Source organism: Vombatus ursinus, unplaced genomic scaffold (genome assembly GCF_900497805.2).
Source record: "Vombatus ursinus unplaced genomic scaffold, bare-nosed wombat genome assembly UNPS02003573.1, whole genome shotgun sequence".
NCBI lineage: Eukaryota > Metazoa > Chordata > Mammalia > Diprotodontia > Vombatidae > Vombatus > Vombatus ursinus.
In genome coordinates, this window is record NW_020943351.1 from 1 (window position 1) to 14,086 (window position 14,086).

The following is a 14,086-nucleotide window of genomic DNA, read 5'->3' on the forward strand; positions in this document are numbered from 1 at the left end:
GGCAGGAGAGTTCTGGGCACAGTGAGACTCTGGGTCTATAAACCAAGGTGAGGGTACACAATAGTCTTGGAGGCCAACATCTGTGCTCTGGGAGAAACTGATACTTAGACACCAGGGCCAACAAAGAAGCATAGTCAGAAGTTGACTGTCAGGACAAGTTAGTCATTTAGAGCTGAGAGTTATTTCACAGATCACCGAGTTCAAGCCCTTCACGTGACAGAGGAGGAAATTGAGGTCCAAAGAGGGAAATGACCCAGAGGTAGAAAGCAGCCAAGTTTGGAACCCTCTAATTCCATATCCAGTGCTCTTGCCACTACAGTCTTTAGAAATGAACTTAGACTGAGTGCCCATCAGACTGAGCTCCCAGACACAGGGGGTTCTGGGACACAGCATCAGTGCTCTGGATAGCAGAGAACCAGGACTCCTCAAAATATTTTTCATTAATAAAGAAATCATAGAAAAGTCATCTCTACAACCTTTTCTGCTGTCTTCACCACAGTCCTTGCAATGCCTAGTCTTGGCCTTGATCCTGGCCCTGTACAAATCCTGGGACATTGCAGAGCCCTACACCTCCAACCCACTCCCAGCTTCTCAGAGCTCACCTCCAAATCCAATGTCCCCCCAACCAGAGACCCAGCATTCCATGTCTGGAGTGAAGATCTGCGAGGCTTCAGGGAGCATGATGGTTTGGACATTCGCATTCAGCTGGACAGGGGACTGGAGTTTTAGCAGGGCTAGGTCAGAGCTTGACCTGAAATCAGTATACTTAGGGTGAATGATGATCTCTTCCAGGGGCACCAAGTTGTCATCTTCATATAGATTCTGTTGCCTCAATTGGATCATATATTGTGAAGTTTCCTTTCCATATCTGGAAAAAAGAGGGAGAATAATATTCCTTATGGTCCATTCCAAGTATCCTGAAACCCAATTGTACCTATCTGGCCCTCTAGCTCTCAACCATGGAACTGAGCATTTGAACCTTCTTGGAACTCCCATAGCCTCCCACCACCATAACAAAGGGAAGTTCCCTAGCTCTCCCTCTGCTAACTCTCCTTCTCTTTCCCCTGGATTTCCCATCTTATCATAGTAACAGTACCATACATCTGTTAGGCACTTTGCACATGAAAAAGGGATTTTTCATCCAATAGCCAACTGAGGAAGTCAGGATAGGGATTGGTATCCCCATTTTACAAAACTGAGGCCCAGAGAAGAGAAGAGACTTGTCCAAGGTCATTCAGTGAGTTAGTATGTGTCACAGTCTGAACTACAATCCAGCTCCCTTTCTCTGAGACCTGAGGCTCTCTCTGTCCCACCCCCGCTTCATCCCCCCCTGCACCTCTGAGAGGGAGAAAGGTGACTCACCCAGGAAAACAGTGGGCAGCAGTCAGGACCCAACTGGGGTCGATGAGAGAGCCCCCACAGACATGTATCCAGAAATCATCAACATTTTTCCTCAGACTGATCTGCCATGGCCATTCTCTCTCCTGAGCATCAACGCCCCCAGCAATCCTAGTCTCCTGCTTATCTGGATAGAGAAATGGGTGATTGTGCAAGAAGATCCATCAATGTTGTGACTCCTGCCATCTAGCTCTCATACCAGGATCTCATACATTGCCAGTGATCACTCCTGGCCTTCAAGTCCTCTGCCAAGAGCTGGTTGGCAGCTGACGTGCCATCACCCATCTCCCGATAAACAAGGGAACAATAACTGACATTTCTACAGTATATTAATCATTTAAATTGACCTTCTCATTAGCACTGTCCATTGATGATCTCATCTGATCCTTATAACAATTCTATGGGGATAGATATTACAGGTATCATCATTATACAGATGAGGAAACTGAGGCTCAGAGTGGGTAAGTATTAGAATGAGAAATAAGATTGAAGTTAGGTCTTTCCTTACTCAAAGTCTAGCACTCTCCACTACAACTTTCTGTCAATCCTTCAAGAAGTTTCTATCGAGCACCCACTCTGTGCCAGGGCACTGTACCATGTGCTCAGAATGCAAGGGCAAGGAATGAAGCTATCTCAACTTGGAATGAGCTCACATTCACTCTGGGAGAAGTCAGAGATCCGGTCACCTAGCAGCTATCTCTGCTCTAAGCAAACTACCCTATCCCTAGGAAAGAGCTGAACCATTGTCTCCTGGATCCCAGAAGATACTCCCCATGAGGCCACCAAAGGGCTGAGCACTGGAAACAGGAATTCCAGGGTGTAGGCAATGCTGGGATGGGGCTATAACTTACCTCGAATCACAGGGACTGAGTTTCCCAGGAGGGGAAGGGTCAGAAGGAGCAGGAAAATCATCTGGAGTGGGAGAGAAAAGGGAAAGGGCTCAGGTCAACAGAGAAGGGCTCTGGTTGCTGGAGTCTGGAGTGGAGCAAAGTCCTCCAGCCCAACATCTCCATCCAACTGAGCCTCGGCTGGGTAACCAAGGTGTGAGAACAGAGCAGGATCCTTACTTTGATCTGCTTCCCCAGCTCTGTGCTTCCGCCTTGGTCAGCACCCTACTTATATACCCATAACAGGAAGCGTAAAAAAAAAGAGAGGGAGAGAAGAGAGAGATTGCCCACGGGGGCATTTAGCCCTCCTCTGGGGAGTGGAGGGAGAGGTAAGGTGGTGGAACAAGTGGATTTGGGACACACACAGGTCAACAACCAGTCAGATCCTGATCTTCACATCTTCTCCTATTCCATCCCCACCCCCTTTCTGCTCTCAGGCCATCTTCCCCGTTTTTCTAGATGCTTCAAAGTCTTGGCCTCTAGCACCAATCATAACCAGACTAAAGGCATTTAGGACTCCCTAAATGCTCAGACTTCCCCTACTTCTATGTTCTCTCAAAGCACTTATTCCAGATATGTATAGCGACTATAGTTATCTGTGAGAAGCATGGCATATTAGATAAATAGTTGGTCTTGGTTTCAACACTCACATTTGACTCATATTCAGTGCAGGACCCTCCAGGAGTTCCTTCATCTCAGTGCCCTAGGCATTCTCCAAAACCACAAGTTACAGAGCAGGCACCTATCTGTGCTGATAAGGGGAGTTCACCCGCTTGCAATTCCCTATTGATCATTTCATAAATTCAGGAAGATTTTCAGTAGATATCTGTTTGTGTCTTAGTCCTCTCCCTAGATTTTGAGCTCCACAAGGACAACAGTCCTCTTTTACCTAGGTTTTCTATATTTCCCAGTTACCACCACATACTTTGTACTCTGCCCAAAATAAACACTAATAAAATAAGTATCAAATGAATGATTAAATGAGTGAGCAAATGAAGGAAGAGGATCATACAATTTCAGAATTTAGAGTGGAAAGGGGCCTGAGAGTTTTTTTTATTCCAGCCACATTTTATAAAGGAGGAAATTGGGGCCCAGAGACACAAGGTGGCTCGCCTATGGTCACAGCTGTAATAAGCCAGCATCTGAACTCAGGATCTCTGATTCTATGCACTCTCTCCACTTTACCTAACTGTCTTCATATCCAAACTCTTCATTTTACAGAATAGAAAACTGAGCCCAAAAGATACTAATTGACCTACCCACAGTGACCCAAGTGTGAAATAGCCTGTGAAATCTCTCCGGTCCTATTTTGGCCCATGATGATTCTCATACACTCCTTCATGAACCCTTAAGAAAATGACTTTTTCTAGCCAAGCCTTTTGGCATACTTGTCCAGCAGGGTGCGCTAACTGAAGTTCATTACCAAATATCCAGTACACAGTAATTCCTTAATTAATCCTTTTCATTCATTCAATTACACATTCATGTATTTATTCATTCATTCCACTAATAGCAATCATAACCCAGTCATGCCAGCCCAGCCCATGTGCCTCTTACCCATGTCCTTTCCTGCCTTCACCACTATAGAACACCCAAGCTGCTGAGGACCTTCCTGGCTTTTTCTTGACATTTCAAAAGTATCAACTGAGAATGCTGACTATCCATCAGTTAGAATAAAAAAAAATAGCGTTTCTATAAAGCCTTAAAGTTTACAAAGCACTTTACTGATATCTCATTTCATCTTCACAACATGACTGGGAGGTAGGTGCTATTATAATTCACGTTTATAGATGAGAACATATAGAGGTTAAGAGACTTGCCCAGGCTCACATAGCTATTAAGTGTCTGACAACAGATGCAAACTCACATCTTCCTAACTACAACTAAACCTCATTCTGGTCATATCACAACCCTTCTTTCTCAATTACATCGTAGATAGAGATTTGGAAGAGACCTCTGAAACATCTGGTCTAACACCTTCATTTTACAAATAAGGAAACTGACCAAAATTACCCAACCACTAGGAATAACTGGATTTCTTTCATGACATCCTATATACTACTCACCTTGATATTTCCTTGTGTTTAATCGCCTCCTCATATCCAAGATGGGCTTCTCTATTCCCTTTTAGCTGGTGCTCAATTTAAATTCTTCAGAGACTACCATGGACCATGACTCCCAACTCCACAATAGTACCAGAAGAGTATTAGCATTAAAAGGAGAGGCCTTTATTTTAGAGAGAAGTTTGAGGTTATTAAAAGAGGTTTGCCACATGTCAAAGGCAATTCAGCCCATTCTTGTACTCCTGGTAAATTCCGGGCCTAATTAACTATCTGTGGTCAACATCTGTCCAAGATACAAGCAATTGAGGAAGAGATCTATTGGTTGTCCATTTCACTTTATGTCATTATCTGGACAATGGGCCAATTCTTCATGCAATTCACCTTGCTTGTGTGAATAAGAAGGCCAAACTCTGGAATGATTGTGTCTCTCATTTGAAAGGCTTTGCAAGGTTCAAGGTCTTTCGTGAATCAGTATAAAGCCATTCAGAAACAAGTGTGTCTGGAAGACCTCACCATCAAGATGGAGTCCCTCCTTAGTGTGGCTTCTAGGTTGGATCTCCTTCCCAACAGCGTACAACACTCTTGGCTAGCTCACATCCTCCTCTTGGATGCTTCGCTGGATATTAATGATCAGAAGAGAGGGTCAGCTCAGGTTATCTCCATTCTTATATCTTCCAAGGAATCTTGAAATTCCATCCACATTATTATATAAGCATGTAACTAATGAGAAATGTCACTTTCTCCCAGTCAAAGAAAAATTGGGAAATGCCAAAGACAGAATCTTCATCACCTAAAATATCAGAATAATTTAAAAAATAATCATTGTAGCTGACATTTCATAATAAACTTCACAGTTTACCAAGAATATCTCCAATAACTTGTGAGGAAAGTAGTATAAGTGTACAGAGGGCAGTGAGGTTGGAGGTCGCAAGAACTAGCACAAAATTCAGTTCTTTTGGTGCTGACAGATATTTACAATAAAGAAATGAGTAAAGCCAGCTTCACCTAGCCTTTCTGTTCTTGACCCTAAGTTTATTTCATTCCCATAAGGAAATGGTATAAAAGCTGAGAACTTTGCAGCCTTAGCCTTCACCTAGGTCTCGTGTAGGTTTTTGGTGGGTTCTCCAAACTGGGTTTGGGGACATACACTGATCATGGAGAATTGCACAGGAGTTAAAAAGAAACTTTCTAAGCCCAAATCAGATAGTTGGCTAGGAACAAGGATTTCTAACGGGTCCCATGAGAAATGTGATCAAAAGACCAAATTGAATCCTAATCTAGCATTTCTGCTGGCTTTTATTCAACAACCTCAGTGTGATGACTCAGATTCTTTGACTATTTTTTTCCTTTGCTAGGGAGAGACTTACTAGCCATGACATACAAGTAGGTGGTGGCAGAAAATTCAGATGGCTCTGAAGATGTTGAATAGCAGAATTATTCAATCAATAAATATTTATTAAGTCCCTACTATCTGCCAGTCATTGTACTAAATGCTGGAGATACAAAAAGAGCCAAAAGACAGTCCTTGCCCTCAAAGAGCTTTCAATCTCACGGGGAACCTAATGGTGGAAAAAAGAAGATGGTAGCAGATGGCAGTTGCACAAACATGATCTCAGTGGAAATGTCCAACTGAGAAGGGAGATCCACTGGACAGTTGAAACATAAGGCTACAGAGGAAACAGGATTCCCAGTAGAGAGGTGAACTGTGCAAGGACAATACTATGCCCATCAGAAATGGCCCAGTGCCCAGTGGATAGAGGTCCAATGACAATACCAAGGGCCTTCAATCATTCTGCAAGACTGAAGGTGTAGTTGGCTCTAGCCATCCAACCATTTTGGACATACATGTCATTACATGTGTGCCATTCATGAGTATGCCCTTGCAACATGCGTTCTTCACACTGGCTCATCACACTTCGTCATTGCACTTGTTCCCTACTCATATATGTCCCTTACTCATATACTTTCCATATATGTTTTCCAGTTATACTTGTTCAGCAAGCAATCTGATGTAGGTCATACATGTGCAATCATGTAAAGCATATTTCCATATTTGTGAAAGAAAATTCAAACCAAAAAGTGAACATAGTATGCTTTGATCTGCATTCAGACTCCATAAGTTCTTTCTCTGGAGGTGGATAGCATTTTTCATCATGAGCCTTTTGGGATGGTCTTGGATCACTGTAATGCTGAGAATAGCTAAGTCATTCACAATTATTCATCATACAATATTGCTATTACTGTGTACAATGTTCTCCTGGTTCTGCTCACTTCACTCTGCATCAGTTCATATGAGTCTTTCCAGGTTTTTCTGAAAGCATCCTAATCTTCATTTTTCATAGCACATTAGCATTCCATCACCATCATACCACAACTCGTTCAGTCAATACCCAATTGATGGGCATCCTCTCAATTTCCAATTCTCAGTCCCTACAAAAACAGCTGCTATAAATATTGTTGTACATGTGGGTCCTTTTCCCTTTTTTAAAAATCTCATTGCAATACAGATCTAGTAGTGGTATTACTGGATCAAAGGATATGCACTGTTTCATAGCCCCTTAGCCACAGTTTTGAATTCTGGCACCCATTTCTAAGCATGTTCTTTTATTCTATTAAAGACTGTATGTTAGATATGAAGTTTCTGTGACTGACTGAGGGCATAATCATGAGCCACTGATACATTTTATAACTCTACTGCCAAGGGCAGAAATATTGTGAATCTGACCATAGCTACCCCACCAGAATCACGAGACTAGACACCTAGTGTTCAGCAGAAATCTGCCTCCCTATAACTCCCACCCTTTGGTGCTAGGCCTGCCCTCTGGAACCAAGCATAATAAATCTAATCCCTCTTCCATATTTCAGCCAATTAGATATTTGAAGATGGGGCTCCAGTCCCCATCTAAGACTTCTCTTCTCAGCTCCCTCCTCTTACCTCCATTCTGCCCCTTATCTTGCAGTCCAGAACCTGTGCCCAGCTCCCCTTGCTCTTAAAGGTTCAGAAGTAATCAGGAAGTGAGGGAAAGACCAGGGAAGGTGGTGCTTGAAGTGTTTAACTGCTATGAGTATCAGAATCAGAGAACGTGGGTAGCAGCTGGATTTGTGTTCACAGCTGGAGTATAGTTGGAGTATCCAGCTTCAGTAGGAACTAGCTGCCCTTCCAGCTCCTGGGTGATGGGACCAGACAGAACTTCATCTTCCTCTTGGATTGACAGGATCTGATAAGGGCTGGCAGCTCCAGCTCCTGACCTGTGAATGCCAGGGTCTGGCCATGGTTTATATAGTGACTCCCCCATGATTTTATGCAAGGGCCTCTGGGTTTTCTGGAACAAAATGTTTTGAAGAAAGGGTTCATCTCTGTGCATTTTCAGAGGGGTGTTGTCTCCTACTTTTAAGGTGAAATGAGAAACTTCAATTGTGGGTTATTATACCATCTATCACCTCTCTCCAATAGCATCCAGAGCACTTAGGGCATGGCAATAGGAACCTAATAAATAATCCCTTGTTGACTCCCTACCATTGGTTGGAGGGAAGGAAGATGTCTGGTTCCTGAAAATGCTACACAGTCATATCTGCTGCTGTGGGTGTAACAACATATTATTGTATCTACTGCCTAACAATACATGGGAGCTTTGTGGGATGTCTTGGAAATACAATCTAAAAGATTTTAAACTAAAAGCATTGAGAGTGGAAAAGATTTGACTACATTAAAGCTTAAAACCACACCAAAACTTTGTTTTCTCTATTGTCTTCCACCATTAGAATATAAGCTTCTCAAGACCAGAGATTGACTTTTTTATTTCTTCTACTTGCACCTCTGGTGCATAGGACAGTCTCTGGTAAATAGCATGCACTTAATAAATGTTTGTGTTCTTGGCTTATTGATCTGAACTCTGCCCCAGTCAGACTGCATCTGGAGAGTGATAACTAGTTCTGGGCACTAAAATGTAAGAAGCACATTGATAGGCTGCAGACTATCCAAAGGAGAAGAACAAGGACTGTGAAGGGCCTGGATTCTATGTCATGTGAGGATCAATCAAAAGGAAATGAGGACTAATTTAGAGGAATTACAAAGATACAAATTCAGCCTGGATGCCCAGGGCCAGCTAGGTGGCACAGTGGATAGGGTGCCAAGCCTGGAGTCAGGAAGACACATCTTCTTCTGTTCAGATCTGGCCCCAGACACTTACCAGCTGTGTGATGCTGACTAAGTCACTTACCCTTGTTTGCCTCAGTTTCCTCATCTGTAAAATGATCTGGAGAAGGAAATGGTATAGTACTCCAGTATATTTGCCAAGAAAACCCCAAATGGGGTCACAAAGAGTTGGATATGACTGTAACAACTCAACAACAACAATTTTCTAGTATAGCTTTGGAATTTTAACCACCTACTTAGATAGTAAGCACCAAGAAGGGAGGGGCCGTATCTTACCTAAACTTGGTGTCTTTCCCAGAGCCTAGCATAGTGCTCTCTTACAAACACTCAAATTGATTCAAGATTTCATTGATTCAGAAATTCCTTACAATAGTAAAGATTGTCATCCACCTCCATCTGCCCACCCTAGGTGACTCCTATCCATGTCCTCTGAAAAACATGCTTTAGAAGGTCCACCTGACATACTGGCAGCATTCCTCACTTTCTCCCAATATTGCAGGAGCACCAGTGGAACATTCTAGCTGACCACCTGGAATCCAACACTCCTGTCCCGGGACTAGCCCATTTTTCCTTCCTCTCATACAATTCCCTGATAATATCCTTTTTTCCTGTTCTTCTCTGTTCTTCACCAGTCACAGGTTCCAGCCTGCTCAAACCCACCATCCATCTTTCCACTACCTTCAGTGGGATACCCATCTTTCGTTCTTTAGAGGCAGGGGGGTTCCAGGTCTCCCTACCATATAGCAATACTAGTAAAAATGAAGCAGAGGGGTGGGAAAGGAAGGTACTGGGGAGCGGTCTAGGGTTAGAGTCAGAAGAACTGGACTTCGAGTCTGGATTCTGTTACTAATTCACTGTTAAGACTGCACCACTTCTTTCCTTTGTCTGGGCCTCAGTTTCCTCCTGTATAAAATGGAGTAACAGTACCTGCCCTAGCATCTTCACTTGGATGTCAAATGTAAAAGCTCATCTAAGCTCTAAAGCATCATAGAGATGGTGTGGCCCCCAAGCCAAACCCAGCTGTTTCCAGGGAACATGTGCCTGCCTGCCTATCCCCCAGATAGCTGAAAGAGCCCGCCAGTCCTGTGATGAATCTGAGGGAAAGGCATCCATTCTTGGAGGACAAGCTGCCACCTCTGGCCTACTATGCCACCTACTTTATCTACTTCTTCAAGGAGAATCCTTGAGTCAATATTCCATTTAACTAAATCTTCCTTCTTCTTGGTGCTTTCCTTTGTACCAAGAATGCCATGGAATCATAGACTAAAGGTTAAAAGGTAACTGAGGGAGCACCTAATACAATGATATCATCTCTATCCTAGAGATGGCTGTATTAATATTAAAAACTGTTTTTATTCTGACATTAACAAACAGGAAACAAAATGTGCATTTCTTGATAGATAATAGAACAGAAAAAACCATGGTTCATGAAAATGCAGGTCTTTATTACATACAGTTTTCAGCTTCAATTCTTAGCAATTCCACCCTGCAAGGTGGTTCCGAGAGATGATGGTCCACCTAAGGCAGAGATGGGAAGGAGGATAATTTGGTCTTTGGAATTCCTGTTATTTTTCAGGGGCCAAGTTCTTTGCCAAGGCTTCAGCACCTTGGACATCACTCTGCCCTCTTTATGTCTAAAGATGTCCTTAGCAGCTTTGTTGAAAATAATCTGATAAACTAATTTTCAATGAGAGAATAAATGACTAGCACCCTTTCTAGGGTGATTTTTACTCTCACATCCTAAAGTAGAGGTTCTTAACATGGCATCCATAAATGTAAAAAAATTACAACTGTGTTTCAGAATAATTTGTTTCTTCTCTACGCCTATATATTTATACATTTAAAAACATTGCTCTGAGAAGAGTTCCATAGCATTCATCAGAATGCCAAAGGGGTCTACCATACAAAAATAGTTAACAACTTTGGCCTGAAAGGGATGATAGGATTTTAAGCAGTGTGTCAGGAAGATTAGGAACTTTTTAAGGCTTGTGGAATGGAATGTTCGTCTACCCATCTAACCTCCACTTTTCCAGCCACATCCTTCCCCTCTAGAGTCTCTGAAGCTTCTGAACATACTATATCCATGCATACCTACATACACAGATATGCATATTTGAATGTTTGCATGTATACATCTATATATGTATATATACTTACAATTTGTATATATGTTTTTTAACAAACTGTGTTTAATAGTTTGTTTTGATCTCTCTCTCTTTCTTTCACTTTCCATTCCTGCCTCGATATTCAAGTTTTTTAATATTTGTTGATTTGTTGAATAATTTCACAATAAAAAAGATTAAGTTCATCCTTCTTCATGGTGCTCCCTTTTCACGCACACTTGTGTTGTATGCAACAACCTCTGATCTTTTCTCCAGCTGCTTTCTAGAGATGGTCATTGGCTGGGACTGACTTAGGCCAGAGTTCTCTTCCAAGCTTGTTCATTGCTAGCCAAGCATTAGAGGGTAGCCAAGGGCAAGCCAAATGCAAAGTGAGAACAGTTTTGATCCATCATCATCATCTCACCTTCTCTATCCCTCTGAGTCCTTCACTCCCCATCTGTCCTTATGACTAAGTCCAAAATGGCTGAGAACTATGTCACTGCCCATTGGTGCATCCTAATTACCTATGATATTTTAAGATACTGAAAGTGCTTTCTTCACCCTCCCTGTGAGGTGGGTAGCATGAGTATTATTTATCTTGACTTTATAGATGAGGAAACTGTATCTCAAAGAGATCTGGCTGACTTTCCCAGTGGTATCTCATAAATAGTAAGTATCAGACTAAGACTTGCCTCCAGGCTTTGTGACACTAAAGCCACCTTCCCCCCAGGCCTCTGACCTGCTTCTTTTACTCTCCATTGACAGCTCCTTGAATCCTCAGGACCTGAAGATCCAGCTGGGGAAACAGTTTCTCTATACCATCTCCCTGCTCCCCTTACCATCTCAAGCCCCATGATGGGGGCTTGGACTCTGTGGCAGAAACCACAAACTGTTTGGAAGACTGAATGTTAGTCAATGTCCTTGCTCTAGCTTTATCCCCGGAGAAGAAAGTGGCAAACCACTCCTGTATCTATGCCAAGAAAAAGTCAAATGGGGTCACAGAGTCAGATACGACTGAAATGACTGAAAATTAACTGACTTTATCCTGCCAATCAGTCCCTACCTGGGGCCCAGGTTTCACCTTTATAGTGCTGCTGCTGTAAGTATGGGAAAATCTCCCTTTGTCTTTGGCCTTCTTTGGTACATTCTTAATCATGCTATAATAGGGTGAAAGGGTATGTATAATTTCATTACATTTGGAGCATAATTCTAAATTATTTTCCAGAATGGTTAAAGCAACTCATAACTTCACTGATGGTACTTCAGTGGCCCTGTCTTCCGAATCCACTCCAACATTTACCATGTTTACCTTTTTCCATCTTTGTCAATCTGATGGCTACAAAGTAATGTTTTAATTTACATTTCATAGTTGTTTTAATTTACATTTCTCTCACCATTAATTATTTGGAGCAGTCTTTCATGAAGTGGTTGATAGCTTTTATTTTTCCTTTTGAAAACAGCCCATATGTATCTTCTGACCACCTACTTATAAGTTGACAGCCCTTGTTTGTAGGGAATTGGTGTAAATTCTTTATGTATTTTTGACATTAGACTTTTATTAGAAAGAGCTAAAACAAAAGTCTTTCCCACACCAATTCAACTAGTTCTCATCTCATTCTAGCTGCATTGTTATTGTTCATGAAACAGCTTTCCAACTTAGAATAATTAAAATTATCCATTTTCTCTTTTATGATTATCTTTCTCTCTTATTTACTTAATATTTTTTCCCCTAGTCATAGGTGATTGAAGTACTTCCATCAACTTGCCTTTAATTTTTAATATGATTGTTTATTTTCAGGTTATATATAGATTTGGAAAGTTTTGTGGTTTAAGTTCTAAGATAGTGATCTAAATCGAATTTCTGCCAGACTGCTTTTCAATTTCCCCAGTAGTTTTTCTTGACTAGGGATACCTTTATCCCAATAGTTGTGTCCTAAAATCTCACAATGGTTGCTCCTGGATCTTGCATACCTCATCTGTTCTGTTGAGTTACTGGTCTCTTTCTTAACCAGTACCAGATGCTGGTGGTTACTGTTGTGTAGGATATCTTTAGATGATTTCAACTTCTGGAGTAGGGTTGGGGAGGGGGGAAAGCCCATTCCAGACATGGTGAACAGAATAAATAAAAGCTGGGGAAGGGATAATGAAGGCTTGTACTTAGATTGGCTGCAATGGAAATGGAAAAAAACAGAGAGATGTCAGAGATTTTGTGGACATAGCTTTGGTGGGAGTTGGCAGAAGTGTCAAGGATAACTCCAAAGTTTTCTCCCTCCTATGGCAAACCTTCAACAGAGAACTGTGTCAGGAAGAAACCTAGGTTTAAAAAGGAAAATCACAAAAAAATCACAGAAAAGAAAAGCTTCAATTTTGGACAAGGTGGATTGGAAGTGGACGTCTATCCAGCTGGAGGTATCCAGGAGTTGGATCAAAATGAGAAGTGAAATTCTGAGGTGAAGTTGGTTGGAGAAGTATAGATTTGAAAGTTGTAACTGAGTCATAATGGGCCACTAGGTGGAGCCACAGTGCACAGGCCCTGGGCCTGGAGTCAGGAAGACTCATCTTCCTGAGTTCAAATCTGGCCTCAGCCTCAGTTCAAATCTGACCTCAGATATTTACCAGATGTGAGACCTTGGGCAAGTCACTGAACCCTGTTTGCCTCAGTTCCTCATCTATAAAATGAGTTGGAGAAGGAAATGGCAAACCACTCCAGTATCTTGGCCAAGAAAACCTCAAATGGGGTCACCAAGAGTCAGACACCTGTGAAAAATTACTGAACAACAACAATAGCAAAAGAATAGATGAGGTCATGAAGAGAGAGTGTGTAGGGAAAAGAAAAGATCCTAGCATGGCCCGTAATCTGATCAGAGGCCCGGAATCTGACCTGTTTCACTAAAGCCAGTGCTTAGCACCACCCCTGGCGCATAGCAAGTGCTTAATAAATGTTGGTTGTTTCACCGATGGATGTATGGTTTGCATTATTCGGAGGCAGGGTTGAGTCTAGTCTCATTGACTCATCCAGCAGGAAATTTGGACTTTTCCAGGCACCTCGATATCTGTGCTGCTGCTGGCCCCCTGCTCCTTATGTGGAACTGCCCCCTGTAGCCTGGACCTCCAGAAACCATGCCCGCCCTCCCTGGGCAGTTTGATCAACTGAGCACTGAAATTCTGCCTGCGACAGCTGAGCTCCCTTGTATACATCCTCTTTGGACATAGTTGTTCTCATGTTTTCTTCACCATTACACCATCAACTTCTTAAGAATAGAGACTAATTTTTTTTTGCCTTTCTTTGTATCCCTCCTCTTAGCACAGTGGATAGTTATTACATTCTTGTTGATTTAAGTGAGTACAAACTCACCTAACTCCCACTATCTAGCTAGCCTCAGATCATGCTTCCTATCCCATCCATTTATTCACCAGGAAACCTGCTCCTACCAGGGCATCATGCTATCTGCCTTGCTACCACATGGGTATCCTTCCACA

At 42.2% G+C, this 14,086-nt stretch overlaps 1 protein-coding gene across 1 annotated transcript; it reads right to left on the reverse strand.

The window, feature by feature from the left end:
• Positions 1-602: 602 nt before the first annotated feature.
• On the reverse strand, positions 603-2,310 carry LOC114052441 (tryptase delta-like; the record flags this gene model as incomplete). The annotated part of the gene is made up of 3 exons (XM_027875054.1): positions 2,250-2,310; positions 1,363-1,525; positions 603-868 (listed from the first exon to the last, which is right to left on the reverse strand). Coding segments are annotated over exons 1-3 (490 nt in total), but the record flags the coding sequence as incomplete, so codon positions are not given.
• Positions 2,311-14,086: the final 11,776 nt, after the last annotated feature.